Consider the following 17,489-nt stretch of genomic DNA (forward strand, 5'->3'; position numbering starts at 1 on the left):
CCCCCTATAACACTGTTGATTATTCCGTTTTATATGAATTCCATGTTGTACGAGTCACTTAGATTTTACAAATACGTGAGCCGTTCACAGCCCGGCACACATATTTGTAAAATTTAAGTGACTCGTACAACATGGAATTCATATAAAACGGAATAATCAACAGTGTTATAAGGGGTGACTGTATATGGCAACGCAACAAGTGAGTGATCTACCAAGAGGGATGATCTCGGGAGGACTTTCTACGGGAAATTAGCTCTAGTTTCGTGTTACAAACATGAAGAAAAGCCGTTGGCGATGCGCAAATCCAAGACCAGTATTTCCTGGTTTTTATCCACTTGACCACTGGTGGACTTTTGTTTTTGTTTTCCTGGGGAGATACAACAAGCAGATCAATTAGTTTTATTGTATGTATAAACAATCTCGGATTTAGAGTTTTAGGTGCCCTGAGCCAGCAAGCTTTGGTGTCTGTCCGAGTTTCATATACCATACGTTAAAATTTACAAGACACAATTTGTAAATTAAGACTTTCCATGGCCCATAAGTACGGATATTGGGGGTCTTCTACATAATTATACGATATCATAAACTAATAACGTCTAATCTAAATATATAAAATTACTTGTCCTGACTGATTGACTGACTGATTCATCATCGTCCATAGCAAACCGCTGAACCTAAAGAGATGAAATTTGGTACACAGTTAGGGTACGTCATGGAAACGCGCACTAAGAAGGGATTTTTCAAAATTCCCCCGCGGGGGGCAGAGGGAGAGGATTAAGGCTTAATCTGAAGAACGGCTTCTACTGTACTATTTTTTGTTTTCAACTACGTTTAGTTTTCATTGAGTTACTTAGGTGTATTAAATTGATAACATTTCAGACATTGTTATAAACATCTTTACATATTTTGATTTTTTAACCAAATGTTCGAACCTTTTTAAATTCGAATTTGTTATTGCATATTGTCTCGATTATAGAACGATTGTAAACCTTTCAGAAAATTGATCAAATTGAAAATAGTTCGTTTGATTCTCAGCAATTCTCATCATTCTCAGCGGTAGGTGTTATATAACAATTACTATGGTTGTTGAAATACTGAATATAAATAGGGTTTGCTTGCAAAATCCTCGCGGGCAAAGTCGCGGGTAACAGCTAGTTGTAGCTATAGAATTATTTATAAATTATAATAAAGCAATTTTATCATTTCAAATTTTATTTTTATTTATTTATTTTTTTCAATTTTGGAGTTTCAAGGAATAGTGCCTAGAAGCTCCGAAGCTTAGTGCCTCAACTGCCTAGGTACTGTACAATAAGGTACCGGTTATGTATCACTTTATTGTAACTTTGATGTATCAATATTTGAAATGTTATTCCGATAGAAATGTATTATAAGTTCATACACTAATGAGAAAATAAGGCATTAGTTTCAAAACTTTTGCCTCTCAAAATTTGGCGCCCTGGGTCAAGACTCTAGTAGACCCGTTTATAAATCCGACTCCGAATATAAATATATATTTTGTATTAAATATATTTTGATATATTTTACTATTTTATCGAAGTGGAAGTATATAGAAATGCAAACATAAACGCTCATTCTTCCAATTAACGATATCTTTTTATTTCATGCAATTCACATCTCACAACAACCAGTTAAAATTTCACTGACAACAAGAGCAATGTTTTAAAAATAAAAATTCGTGTAACAAATTTGTTATACAATAAACATGAAACAATGGCAAAGCGATTTTCCATTTATAAATGAAGGGTTCGGGTGTTAAATGATGGTAAGTGCCATTTCCATTATACATTATAAAATACGTGCTAACAACTAAACAGCAATGTATTTCAATTTAAATATTATATGCAATTTTTAACTATTTCACGCACTTTATTCTGATTGAAGAAACAAAACAGAAAACTTCTTAAGATGTTTAACTTTTCCATTTTCTGAAAACTATCATTGTGACGCTTACCGTCTTTTACATCAGAACCATTCAAGTTCATGAATATTTTTAGTGAGTTTTATTTTTTTCTAGTAAATAATGTCTTAAAACATTTGAAAACTTGAAAAATTTCAGAAATTTCATTTTTTTAAAGCTTGAGTGAAAAGCAATATTATTCAAGTTTTGTTTTACATGAAATCGCGAGGTGAATTGGAAGTAACCGCTCTTGAGCACTTGACATTGTAGAATTAGATCCTAGGATTCAAAAACTAAGATCCACCTTAAAATCACGATGATTAAAATGATAACTATGAATTTACGATTGTTTGTTGCAACTTGCCCAAACTGAAACATAGTATTCAACATTTTTTAAGTATCAATACTCAACATTAACACTTGTAGGCATAAGTATGATGCACGAACTACATTAAAATCAACCAGATATAATTTCTTTAGTTTTAAAACGATCAATGACACACATTAAATCTGTACATATTCATTTCTGGCTCTACAGATAAAACACTTGAAACGTCAACATGAGATGAACTTCAGAATCTTTCATTATAATGTTTCAGGATCGGTAATAGTCAGATATTCATCAATGGCCTTCTTTAAATGCAAAGAAAAACAATATTTAATGAATGATGAAAGTCTATGGAGTGGTTCCTTTTCAGATTTCTTTGCACAGACATATAGAGAAAATCATTCCAAAAATCTGAAAAAAATGTAAATATATGTAATTTTAGTGTATGGAATAAAAATAATATTTTATATTAAAAATTGTTTGATAACTAAAATTTTATTGGTCTAGTTCAGTGGTTCCCAATTAGTGGTACGCGTACCCCCGGGGGTACGCGAAATTGCATGAAGGGGTACGCGCGGCAATCTAAAATCGGCCGATTTAAAATTTAAATGCATGAGATGAAACAATCAAAAAAATAAGGTTGGACCATCAAAAATTCGGCAATTTACAACACAATGTGGAATGCACAAATTCGTTCATTTATAACTAAAAATATTCTCGAAATTTCATTCTTAAAAAAATGCATTTGTGACAATACCTAAATTCTTACGCAAGAAATAAAAATTGTACAATTATCATTATTATCATGTCAGTGAAGCAGCAATAAAATATTTACTACCATTTTGCATAACATACCTCTGCGAGAGCAAATTTTCGGCCATGACAAACGTGAAAACTAAACATCGTCACTGACTTCAACTCGAAGATGACTCGAGACTGAAGCTGACCAAAAAGCAACCAGATTTTACAAAGTTGTGCAAAGAAAATCGTGCACATTTGTCACGTTAAAATTAATTTTCATTATTACTGTATTAGAATTGTATTTTAAAGGTAATAAATGTAAAAAAAAAACTTATTCTATTTATCACTTACTGTCTACCCACAGCTTCGCCCGCATTATATCGAATTTTATCGTGGGAGTAAGATATTTTCTCGCAGTAAAATGTAGCCTAAGTCCATCTCCAACATGTAAGCTATCTCTGTGTCAAATTTTATTAAAACCTGTTCAGCGGTTTAGACGTGAAAAGGTGACAGACAGACAGAAATACCTTCGAATTTATAATAGTATGGATTAATATGAATTTCTGCTATAAGGGATACGCGAGTTTGAGCTCTTTCTTGAAGTGGTACGCAGGAAAAACTAATTGGGAACCACTGGTCTAGTTCAATACATTTACGATCATACATTTATAATCATATAATATTGCTATTGAACGTTGGTAGTTGATCCCGGGTTCGAGCCTGATCCGTCGATCCGGTCTGAACCTGGGACCAACTACCAATATTCAGTGCTGGCTCCGTAGAATATTTCGAGTTCTATTTACATGTCTAACACCAAAATAAGTGATAGTTTCCTACAGAAAATGCTTCAGGGGTAGATCTCTCAGCAGATTACTCGCGTGTTGCATTGACGTATCTCATCAAACCAATTAATTTTCATTTATTATATATATGAAAAACAATTTTGGCATAAAACTTGAAATTTATATTGAAAAAATAAATAAATAAAATTTTCACAGTTTGGAGAAAATCGAATCTGAGTCTTCCCGTTCAGAACAATATAGAATATATAACTTGGTGGGACAAGATATAAATCCGAACCTTCTTTGCAGTCCAAGGAAGCCATATTGTATAACGTACAGTACGTTACTTTTTGCAACTTTTTACTTTTATTGAGATTATTAACATAAAAAAATCTTAAATTTTTATGGTCTGTAAAAGTTTTTGGAAACTTTTCTGAAAACTAGAATATTTTCCCTTTTAATTCAACAATCATTCAATTCAAAAATTCTGTTTAAGGTTTCGAAAGAAGTAAAATTTCGATAAATTCACTCCTTTGCAATATACCTTTATCTCTGATCATTTCCGAAAAATTTCTAAAGTGAGAAGTAATATAAAAAATACTAAAATATTTAGTAAACGATAACGGAAGATACTTACTAAAATGAAGAAAATATCAATACTTTAGTTTTCAAGCAGATAATTTTAATCTAAAAATGCTGTCAACATTCAGGTGACTCACTTTTACTTGATTTGCGGTTGTTATTTTTGTAGTATTAAAAGCAATTAATTGAAAAACCGATAATCAGTTTTAAAAAACAGAATCAATGTAGAAAAGATGGAAATGCGATATGAATTTATTATTTAAGTATTAATCTTTAAGAAAAATGTTAGAGAATAATTAGTTTTAGAAATCATTTTCAGAATATCAATAATGCATTTCTGAAACTGAAAACCTTGGAGCCCACCAGTAGTTGAGTGGATAAAACCACTAAACACTAGTAGCAAACGGATTCATGTCTCGTGAAATGATTGGTTGGTGGAGTTTTCGGGTTTTCTTCTCTNACAGCAATGTTTACATTACAAAACATTTGCTTCCTTTTCCAATACCTTGTACAAATGATAAGATAGAGCACAAAAATGACTATTTTTTCTATATTAAATTATTAATATATTTTATGTTGTTTCGTTAGTTAATGTTTAATAAATGGTGTGAAGTTGTATATGTCAATGTTCCAATTATATGATGAATTTTAGAACAAAGTGATCGGCATATGTACAAATACAGTATGTATAATTCATTTGACAATCAGTAAAACTGTTAAAAAAAATCTTTCATCACTTTTAGCAATAAAATTGAAAGGAAAACACCATGCACAAGTAAAGTGTGCAGTTTAAGAACTTGTTAATAGTTTAAAATTGTTGAATTTAGTCAGAAAAAATGTCAGTCGAATGACATTTACCTATTCCATGTTTATGGAATTTTATATCATTTATTCTGGAGCAATATGATTCTAGTCTGTCTCATTTCTACTTAAAAACTGGCTTGAACTTGTACAAACAATTTTTGCTTTTCATTAAATAAAAATTGTTGTAAATTTATTAATCAAGATTTAAAACATGGCACAATTTAATTCTNATCATATAAAAATATGGTTCAATTTTTTTTTTTTTAAATTTTAAATTTTCAACAAACTTTGAACAGGAAATCAGACAATTTCTTGAAAAGTAACTGCTGTAAAGGAAACTACTTTTTTCAAAAGCGTCATTTATTTAATGATATTTTGAGTTAGCTGATAATATAATTTTATAAAATAAATAAAAATATAGAACCAAACATTTTCACAATTGTTGTCCTACGTGTCAATAGTTTTCTATACGCAAAACAATATTTTATTATCAATTAAAAATTATAAGACAATTTTGAAAAATTTGGACAATCTTAATTAATATAAATATTGTCATACAGAGATGTATTGTAAATTAGCTGTTCTCGGAGCAGTTTATAGAACTATACATGTCGGTAGGTACAGTATATGAATTGTTCTCCGAACAATTCATATACTGTATCTACTAATCCACGATACGCCTCTTTTGTCATATGTTCATTGTCATATTCATTCATCTAATTGATAATTGTTTTATAATTTATTTTTTTTTAAATACTTGATGATCGTAAGTATTTTATCCAATGCTGTCTAGAGAGATATTTAAAAGTTCAACTAATTTCATTATATTACCATCATTTTTATTTACACTTTTCTGTTCCTCTTCAATAAATTATACAATAACAATCTTGTTTACAATCTTGCTCTTTTATGAAAAAATCGAAATAAAATTCAAAGCATAAAAGGAAAGGGAACATAGTACGATTTCCTTGAAAATCGTAACATTTTACGTTGAAGTCAATGTTTGTACTGTACAGTACATGTCAATAATTACACACGATTTAAAAATTGCAAGATCTGAGTAAATCAGACCGAATAAATTATACTATATTTTCAATTGCAACAGACGAACTCGGAGGCTATTCAAAATTGATCAATAGGAATTTTTAAAACTCTTTCCGTCCTGTAGTTACTATAAGGCTTCTTTTTTTAGCAAGCCCATTTTGGGTTTTGCTAGACTCACAATGAGGCACCCAGTGGTGAGGGACAGGGCTTGACATGTACGGACAGACCATTTCTCAAAAAATTCCAGGGTTTTTTTGACCCGTCAAGGGGGCGATACTACGTTGAAGGGAGCGACGATTCATTAGAGGTTGAGAAACACTGCTATAGACAGTCCTCCCGAGAGGCACTCTCCCTCGGCAGATGGTCCATGTGTTATCCTATCAATCCAATTTAATGTCTAGGGATATTTTTTTAAACACTGTTATATTAAAATGCATTCATTTTATTAACAATAATAATTATGCAAATAAACTGTAAGTAAGAATCATACTGTAACAAAACACGTTTTAATCGAATTGATATACCAATTAATTTACAACTTATATGCCGAAACTTTTACAAGCCAAAGTCTACGCTCTTTTTGACTCCAGAAAACGCCTATGGCCCCTGTTCCTGAAGTCGTCCTGGTATAGATGACGAATTAAACCAGGAGTTAAGAGGAACTTTCGCACTTTCTCTTGGCTACTAGTTCAACTACTAATAATATAATCATCATCAATTTAACTAACAACTAATGCTTAATTATTAAATAATAGTTTTGATATGAAATCTGAACGTACAACTGACAATTTTTACTACCCACTACAGACTGAGTGGAAACAAGTACACACTGAACATTGGTAATTGATAGTGGTTTCACGCATGACCAACAAACTGGCTGCGTGTAATTTTCCGGGTTTTGTTTACGTGTCTCAAACCTGAGTAGGGACCATTTTCCCATATGATGTCCTCTCGGGAGACACCTCCTTGGCAGTTCGTTGTATTGTGTTGTCCTATTCCATTAAACCAATCAAATCTAATTTTTATACTATTATACTGTATAACATTTTAAAATTTGTGAAATGTGATAACACTGTTATAATTAATAATTAAATGCGATAACACAAATTAAATAAATATAAATAATGTCTTGCTTGTTTATTCAAAGTATTATTGTACACATAGAAAAAGTTTTCTAGAAATGCTATTGGGGCTTATCTGTGTAAAAGTGCATTACCATNCTACACTCAACAAGCCACTAATAAAACTCAACTGCCTAACCTATAACCAAAGTCTCCTTTTAATTTGTTTTTTAAAAAAAGCGCTTGACAAACTTGCCCCGCTTGCCGAAGTTGCCCCGATCTCCCCTAATTTTTCTATTCTTAAGATTAGGATTTAGCTATTCTTCCATTTTCTCCAGCTATAAAAAATCAACATTTTTCAATGTTAATACAGGTAACCCCCGTATAACACGGCACTTCTGTAGCACGGATTCACTCTAACATGGTTTGAGAATTGGGAACATACCCCGTATAGCACGGGTTCACTATAACACGATTCGGGAATTGGGTAAAACCATCGTACAACATAAAATGTAATAAAGGGTGCGTTCTTTTATACCTCCGCATAACTCCGCACGAGCATTCTAATTTTTTTCGTGGCTACTTTGAATGCTCTTTCAACAAATAATTCATTTAATGGTTAAATTATACAATTGGGACCCTTCTTTTGTCTCTAAAAGCTCATTTTAGAATTATAGATTCCTCCACACAATACTATCGATAATGCGGGCGCCGCCATCTTTCTTTCATCGTCGTTCCTAAATGCCTACAAACGGCAGCGCACTGCTGTTGCAGAGCGACCGCTATTAACGAACGCACCCACAAACTGTTACCAGTTGATGATGCTCACGCTGAGATCATCATATAAAATGAATAATCCTCTGGTAAAATATTTGCTTAAATAATAAATAAGTATTTTACCTATGAAAAAAATGAATAATAAGTATTTAACAACATGTTTTTTAATTTCTGGAACCTAACCTCCCTTTTCGCACTAGTTCTTTGTTTCGTATAACACGGATTCGCATAACACGGCAATTTTTTGGAACTTAACTTCCGTGTTATACGGGGGTTACCTGTATAGCACTAATTACTTTTACGTTATGAATAAACTACTTTTCTTTACAACATTGATTCTATGTCCGTGTGTAACAAGAAATCGTCTTTAGTTTAGGTTAGTTTAGTTGATTTTAAACAGAGTACTAACTCTTATTTAAAAATTTATAGAAGAGGAACATAAAAATGTCTGCTCCTCTTTTTCGAAAAAAGTAAATAAAAATGATGGTAATACAATGAAATTATCCAATTGTTATTTGTTGAGAAAAATTTTACAAAAAAAACTAACATAAAAGGGTCATTGACTCATTCAATTGAAATAAATAACAAAGCAAAAATAAGTGTTCAGGGCTAATAACATCACAGTTATTTATCGAAGTGTGACTATTGGAAAGGAATTATACTACAAACCTAAATTTTTATTTTGATATTGTAGAGATTACTTTTAAGATATGTCAATTAATAATAATAACTGTTATCATTTTACATATATTTCTTTTAATAAAAATCAATTGTATGTATTATTATTTTGATAATGATAAGCGCTAGAAGTTATTTTATGGTTTAGAAAATACAATTTATTTTAAATAATTTAACACAGTTATTTATATTAAATAGTTTCTTTTTATAATTTTATATCATTTAGCAACAATACGCATAGTATACGATGTATTTTTTTTAATGTAACATTTTTATCATGGAATATAGACGACCGATGACCGAGGCATCAAGCTAGTGCTCTGGGGGAGCCGGGGTCGAATCCGGGGAGAATTTTTCACGGGCAATTTGTCTGGGATATATTAGGACTCTCTCACCACCTATTTCTCCCATTGTAAGTCTGGTTCTTTCCGTCTTGCGGATATCTTAGGTCTCACAGAAGACCGCCGGATGGCTGAGCGGTCGAGGTAGAAGCCTACCGCTCTTGGAGAACTCGAGATCTAATTCGGACGAATCGAAAAATTCCCAAGAATTTTTCGGATGGTGGTCCGTCTGAATATGTCGAAGACAGGCCCTCTTAGTGCCCGTAGGGCGGAAAGAGTTTTAAAAAAGTGCTCACAGGACGGAAAAATTCAAAATGGAATATTATAATTAAACAATGTTTTGTTATTGTATCTATTCGTTGATCACAATTTCGTTTTGAATTCGAGTCTACCAGAATGAATGTAGCCGAATGGATAAATGTACTGAACACCGGTCGTGGTCGTGAGTTCGCTTCTCTCCAACAGGCTGGCCACCTGAGATTTTCCTGGTTTCCTTCACGTATGTAACAACTAAATTGGAACCAGTTTCCCATAAACAGTTCTCCTGGGAGACATCCTTCTTGGCACATCGCCCTCGTGTTGTGTGCCGTATTCACCAAACCTGTCTAGTCATTTTGAATTTATGATAAATGATGACTTTTTGGTTTTCTTTCCATTATCTGAACTAATTTTTAAAATTCAGAATATATTCTTAAAAATAAATGAAATTTTAATAAAAAAATCAAAATATTGAATTAATAATATTAAAAATTTTTAACAATCAGAAAAATTGCAACTAAACAAAATACCCTGCTTGCCCTCTTCAATCTAATTCTGGTCGATCATGAAATATTAAAATTGTAAATATAACTTCTGAGAATTGAATATATGAATACTTTTCACCATCTGAAAGAATTTTTTAAGTTTTATAATTTACGCGAATAATTTGGATTTGGTTGTTTGGAATTTTTTTTATCGATAGTCTAGCTCAGCTTAATTATATAATCGATCTCAATGCCTTGTCCTATTCATAAAAACAATTTATAACATAATGCCCATTATTATTTGATGAAGGAGGAAGGGTCTCATATATTGTCAGCATAGCGCCACAAGCCTAAATCTGGCTATGGCAATAGCTCTCATATTTTAAAGAGAGGAACAAAATCCAACTTCTATGCTTATTCGTAAAATTATTGATCCAGATCGAGAATTACTTACTGCACAGTCATTTTGCTGGCGAGACATTAAAATCATTTAACAATTAATTAGTTTTGAAACAAAATTTCATTATAAACAAATAATTGTTTTAATTAATATTATCAGAAAGTGTTTTTCTCTATTCGAGGGAATTGACATTCAGGACTAGGACCGGACTAAACATTATTAGACCTGTGACACCTGTTGCATAGATATGATAAATAAACGAATCATATTATGAGAGTAAAAACATAATCATTCAAATAAAAACAATAATTTACTTGTTTGAAATTATTTATAATGCAATTTGTGTGGTTTTGTAACGGGAGCCGCAATTATAAGCGGGTTTGCAAGATGGCTGGATGTGTTTGTTTCGATAAAATATGGCGACGTAACATGTAGGCGATCTGCAAAGGGGCTGTCTCCCCGGAGGACTTTGTGTGTAAAATTGGTCCCTTTTTAGGTGTTATACTCGTGAAGAAAACCTGAAAAATTCCACGCGGCCAGCTCATTGGTGAAGCGAACCCATGGCCGATGCGGTTAAGGCATCAGCCTACCGCTCTGAACATCGGGTCGAATCGGGATATAGTGTTAAAATTTCTGGTAAATTTATGCAAAAAGTTATGTGTTTACCTCATTAATTATATTCAAACTTCCTAATAACACCTTTCTAGATATCGCCATCCTCGTAAAGCTCCAATAACTACTAAATAGAGATCCTTTCAACATCACCGAATTTCTAAGAGTACAATTTTGGATTGCAAAAATCACGTGAGTTTCAAACTTCCAATATGAAACTTGTATGTAAACCTCTTTACATCATTGTTATTGCTGAGAAAGCGGCACACTCGATTTAATGCCATTTTCAGAAACAAATAACTATGTTAAATTGAATTTAACTATACTCTATAAAAAATGAATTGAAGTTTTCATTTTGAAAAATAAACATAATTGCGAGTGCTTTCCGATTTTAAATATAGAATTCCCTAATTAAGTTTCTCGAAGTTTAACAAAGAAAATTTTATCTTCAATCGAAAATTAATTTAATCTTACACAATATATTAATATTTATAAGATGAAATAATAATGACATATACAATCGAACCTCTGATAACGGCCACTCCTCAATACAACCATCTCCAAACAGCGGCGATTTTTTAGGAACTTTTTATTTTAACAAAAATTCATACAAAATAACCTCCAAACAACGACCACTTTTTATACTCCAGTCAGTGGCCGTTGTTTAGAGGTTGGGCTGTATATGTAATAATTAGTCGCAGTAAATTAATAGAACTTAACCACGAATTATTTTAAAATACTGTACTTACTATAAAATATAAGGCTAATAAAATTAGAATAATTTCTTATGTGTAATATTTTATTCATTTACTATTTATAGAATAACACTTAGAATTGAATTTGCATTAATTTGTTGAACGTTTGTAATTTCCTCAAAGTAATAATTTGTCTTGAAAATTATACGTCACTCACCTCTAAAGCTGCAATTCCACACCCAATAACCATAAAAAGAAAACTTTCTTCTTTAATAAATTTCTCCAATTTTTCTAGACATGGCTGAAAAAAATATTATTATTTTATTCATGTAAATCATATTATATTTCTTTAAGAAGAAAGATGAAATGTTACCGTTGTGTGAACGTAATCGGCAGTTTGGGACTGACACAACGTTTCGTTAATGGGATGAGGATTTAAGTAGGCTTCTGGATCGTCCATATTTGATAGAACGCAACAAGATTTACTGATATTGTCACCTTTGCCCATTCCCTGTTTTTTCCATCTGCTTTCTGAATAATCTTCGGCACCTTTTACTCCACAACATTTAAACTAAAATATAGAACTAAATTAAAATAACTTTAATATATATACACATACGTGGTATATTCAAAAAACTATTACTCGTTGCAGGGGCACAACTAAGGGGCTGGTAGGAGATGTGCTAGGTAAAAGGGCGCCTAGACGAGAGGATGGCTATTTGAAAAATAAATTATATGGGATAATTTATCGGCGTCAGGTAAGATGCCGGAAAATGTATGTAAGGGGAGAGAGATGCGCGCTGTGCGCAACTCTCCTTGGTGACCCACATGTACTGTACAGTACTGTACTGTACTGTACACTGCCGCTGACTGACTAAATCAACTAAACTAATCACGTGTCGTCAACGCAAAACAAGAGAATCTTACTTTGTTCTGGGTGACAGAGAACTTAGTTGCGTCCTTGACTCTTTAACAAAGAGCCAAATTTGAAGTAACACTAAGTTCATCAACATTTTAACTCTTACTGTTATCTTAAGAATGACTCGAGTATACAATTACAAATTAATAGCTGTCATAATCGTTAAAACATAATTAATTTTTAAAATATATTCAATAGATTTAGATAAAGCATAGTCTATATCTTAATATAAATATTTATTCGATTTTTATTTATGTAACATTGAAAATAATATTCAGTAGCTTGTTTGTTATATATATGATTCTAAAAATCAATATTAGTCTAGTTGAGTGCAAAAATAGAATTGTAAGTATCAACAGGTAAAGGAAAAGGGGTCAAGATGCCATTTAATTAATAAACAGAGAGAGAAGGATAGATTGAGGTCAATGATATATCATAAGAGAAATTAAAATTCTAGCAGATGAATCCAATTTAATTCATCAAATCTATTTTATTCCTTAGGAAAAATCTTCGAAGTAACGACCTTTAATTTGTATCGAATTGGTTTACTTTCAACCGAACGTAAATGCAAATAACTTCTTTTAATAAAAGTATAGATTCAACTCTGATAACATTCAAATGAAAATCGTAAACATCTTTGGATCGAAAACTAACTAAACATAGAAAATTTTATATTTTTAAAAGACAAACATTTTTTTTTTTTTGTATTCAGTCATGAAATATCAGGATAATAATAAACTCAATTACTTTATCTAAACGTTTTTTCCTATATAATTTACTGCCAGAACGTCTCAGAGTTCGAGAGAGGCCCTTAATAAGTTGTTTTAAAAAAAAGTAAAAAGCAGAGTTAAAAACTATATTATATATTTTTTAAAATAAAATTTGGCAAAAAACTTAAGAATTTTTTTCTTAATGCATAAGAAAACTAACAAAATTAATAATTTGTAAGAGTTGGTTTTGAGGAATTTGTCTATCCAGGGTAAGTCAGACCCCTTCCTTCACCAATCTATAGCGCTAAAAAAAGGTCTTCTAACTGAAGAAAGAGTTTTAAAAAAGATTTAAAGTTTGCAGTAGTTAAAATATTCTGATTAATTGTATTTCTTAAGTCTATTCCTTATCGTTTCAGAATTTAATCGAATCTTTTAAACATCTATATATATTATGAACAGCTGAAAATCTTCAATCATTGAATTGACAATTTTCATCCTACTCGAAATAAAAAGAAATTATTAATTACAATTAAATTTACAGATTTAATTTTACTATTTTAACTATATTTAAAAAATGTATTAGGCTAGTCATTAACGTTATTTAAATATATTTTCTACTAAAACTGAAACTAACTCTTAGAGAATTTAATTAAGCATTTTTTCGTAAAAATGGCATCGTTAAAGGAGACATTTTTGGTTACCTTTGACCAGGGTGTGGTTTAATTACGTCTTTAATGCCTATGAATTTATTATGATTATATTTATGATGCTGTTAGAATGAATTCCTAACCTACCTTTGTTTGTGTTAGATCAATGGCTTGTGTCAATGGCTGGTCAATACCATATTCTGTCTTGAGAATATCCGTAACACTCTTTTCCATATTTGACGTCACCTGATACGAAAAAAAAGGCAGAAATTATTGGCTTAGTACAAACATTATTCTTAAAATCTACTTAATAAATATCATTCATTTTTAAACAATGTTAAGATGATTGAAGACTAATTAATAAGTATCTATTTAAAGCATAGTGAACTGAAATGAATGGATGTGTTAAGTAAATATTTTCAAATATAGAACTTAAAAGCATTTTAAAAATAAATTTTTACTATATTATTTCTAGGGTTTCATACAGTCGAACCTCCAACAACGGCCACCTCTAAATAACGGCATTTTTTTTTCTATTACTGTTAGTGGCCGTTGTTCAGGGTTTGGCTATTGTTATTAAATTACAAAGCTGCATTACTGTTGCTATATAAAGATTAATTAAATATTTAATAATGATTTTAATTAATTTATTACTCGAAAGAAATAAGATATCAGTTTACGAATAAATAACTTCAAAAGTTCTTATACAATTTGGTTAGATGTATAAATTACGTTTATTAAAATTAATTAAATTGATAAAAGTAATAATTAGTTTTGCTTAAATAATTTTATGATTAGTCAGCGAAGATAATTTTTTTGTTTTTATTTTTTTTAACAGCATTATGTTTATTCTGGGTACTTTCAGGTTGTCTGTTGATACACTTAAATATAGCATTAGAAGTTTTTTTATTAACTTAAATTAGCTAATTAATTTTTCGAATATATACATATATTAAATTACATTATTTTGTTTTTAGCGTTATAACAAAGAATATCGTGAAAATTATAATGATTAGAGGGTGATAATTTAAGTATGAAGACTTAATATTGTTAATTATTTCGATTTAATGAACATTCTAAGGTGCATTCGTATTGTCAAAACAATATATATTTTCATGTCTATTTGACGTGATTTTGCCATTTCGCAATTCAAAAACGTATAGGAATGACGTCAGATTGACATAAAAGTGTGCAATATTTTGATAAAATGAAAAGCGCTTTCATTTCGTTAGAACAGCACCCTTTTACATCACTTTGACGTCATTCTTATGCTTTTTTTTTATAATTAGTAAGCATTAGATGACATCAAGTTGACTTAATGGCAAACATTATTCTGATGTAACGAATGCACCTTAATGCGGTGCTAGTTAAGGTGTGAACCATTTATCTAACTGGTTTGGTTGGTTTATTCGTATACGGCATGCTTTTCCAACCGGATCGATAAAATTAAAAACATTAAAAATTTTACACATTTTTCCCTCTAAAATAAATATAGGAAGATTTATTTGAGAGGGAAAAGCTTATGTAAGAGGCTGTTGCATATAGATCTATATTTATACATAATACTATATTGAAGTGGGGTCGATGGAAAAAGTTTTCTTAAAAGGAGTCGATACATGAAAAACGTTGAGAACACGACAATAAAAGTTAGATTTGTTTTATACGTTAATAAGGACTTATCACACCAGTGATAATAAGCACAAACACCCAGATATCAATGGAAAGCAATTTCTTTATATTGTTTTATACGGCAATACGACACGTGTGCGATCTGCCGAGGAGAGGATGTCTTCCGGTAGATCTTTTAATGGTAAACTGTTCCCTGTTTAGGTGTTACTACCGTAAAGAAAATCCGGAAAACTTCATATGGCAAGAGAGGCGCGAATCCAAGACCAACTATCAGTGTTAAGTGATTTTATCTACTCAGCCGCTTGTGGATCGAGTTGTTTCGTGGTTGAGGGTTTGAAAGCAGGAGGATGGAATAAGTTGCTGATAAGAAAGAAATTAGTATAACTGGAATAAAGTAATTAATTTTAAAACAGCGAACTATGAACTGATGATTCTGTTCACGCTCATAAGGATTTTATCTTTCATCTCTTGGATGAATGTTCCTCCAAAAAATAGATAGATTTTTAAAATATATAAGAATTTATCTCGACAAAATATAATGTACAACACGAAAAAATATTTTTTCAGCAGTTTTCGTAGCTACAATTTCAGAATGATTTCGAATTTTGTAGCTGTAAGAAATGAATGACAGCAAATAGTTCGCTGTCATTCAAGTGAAAACATAAGAGAAAAAAAATTGGAAAAACAAAGATATAAAAATACTCGATTAAAATATTGTAGACAGATTGAATAATATTTTATTTCATCATAACACCCTAAAAGGTATAATTATAGTAACTATGGAGGATTACAATTCATTTACAATTCTCCAAGAAACGTCAAAATTTTTATAGAAAAATATTTTTAGAACAATGTATGTAAATAGTCTATCTGTATCATTAATCTGTATAAAATGATGTATTAACGTTAACGTTATTTTATATAATACAGTAGACCCCCTATAACGCGAAGATACGTTCCTCGTTATACGAATTTCGCGTTGTAGGAATCCTTGGGCTGTGATTGGCTCACGTATTTGACACGTGTGAAGTTTACGGACTGCGGCTGTTTGAAAGGTTTTCTTCCATAAAATTAATCGATTCTAGACTAATTCGACTTAACATTTCCAAAATACGTATATTTTTGGGNTTATGAAACTTATTATTTTCTTTTACGATGAAGCCAGAAAACTGGATGGAAAATAAAATTTAGCCTACTGCAGGGCGTGCCGTCATTGGAAGCGGTGGATGCGCCGCTTCCCTCGTATTTTCTAAAAAATAAATACATATTAATTTTATTGTGATTATAATTTACAGTAATGTGTTATATTAAAATGCATTCATTTTATTAACAATAATAATTATGCAAATAAACTGTAAGTAAGAATCATACTGTAACAAAACACGTTTTAATCGAATTGATATACCAATTAATTTACAACTTATATGCCGAAACTTTTACAAGCCAAAGTCTACGCTCTTTTTGACTCCAGAAAACGCCTATGGCCCCTGTTCCTGAAGTCGTCCTGGTATAGATGACGAATTAAACCAGGAGTTAAGAGGAACTTTCGCACTTTCTCTTGGCTACTAGTTCAACTACTAATAATATAATCATCATCAATTTAACTAACAACTAATGCTTAATTATTAAATAATAGTTTTGATATGAAATCTGAACGTACAACTGACAATTTTTACTACCCACTACAGACTGAGTGGAAACAAGTACACACTGAACATTGGTAATTGATAGTGGTTTCACGCATGACCAACAAACTGGCTGCGTGTAATTTTCCGGGTTTTGTTTACGTGTCTCAAACCTGAGTAGGGACCATTTTCCCATATGATGTCCTCTCGGGAGACACCTCCTTGGCAGTTCGTTGTATTGTGTTGTCCTATTCCATTAAACCAATCAAATCTAATTTTTATACTATTATACTGTATAACATTTTAAAATTTGTGAAATGTGATAACACTGTTATAATTAATAATTAAATGCGATAACACAAATTAAATAAATATAAATAATGTCTTGCTTGTTTATTCAAAGTATTATTGTACACATAGAAAAAGTTTTCTAGAAATGCTATTGGGGCTTAT

At 31.0% G+C, this 17,489-nt stretch overlaps 1 protein-coding gene across 6 annotated transcripts in view; it reads right to left on the minus strand.

The window, feature by feature from the left end:
- Positions 1-1,601: 1,601 nt before the first annotated feature.
- Positions 1,602-17,489, minus strand: part of LOC111633475 (CD9 antigen-like) — a 34,974-nt gene continuing 19,086 nt past the window's right edge. For 2 of the 6 annotated variants that reach the window (XM_023378043.1, XM_023378042.1), the window contains 4 exons: positions 13,930-14,028; positions 11,880-12,077; positions 11,724-11,807; positions 7,029-7,191 (listed from right to left, as the gene is read on the minus strand). In XM_023378043.1, the coding sequence (XP_023233811.1) occupies positions 7,111-7,191; positions 11,724-11,807; positions 11,880-12,077; positions 13,930-14,028 (462 nt within the window). In that variant the 3' untranslated portion in view covers positions 7,029-7,110. Of the gene's footprint in view, positions 2,658-6,784; positions 6,893-7,028; positions 7,192-8,895; positions 9,747-9,844; positions 9,942-11,723; positions 11,808-11,879; positions 12,078-13,929; positions 14,029-17,489 lie in introns of those variants that run through there. The other 4 variants (XM_023378044.1, XM_023378045.1, XM_023378047.1 and 1 more) reach the window with 4 other exon arrangements.

The sequence above is a fragment of the Centruroides sculpturatus genome, unplaced genomic scaffold (genome assembly GCF_000671375.1).
Source record: "Centruroides sculpturatus isolate CEXI.00-Female unplaced genomic scaffold, Cexi_2.0 scaffold618, whole genome shotgun sequence".
Taxonomy (NCBI): domain Eukaryota; kingdom Metazoa; phylum Arthropoda; class Arachnida; order Scorpiones; family Buthidae; genus Centruroides; species Centruroides sculpturatus.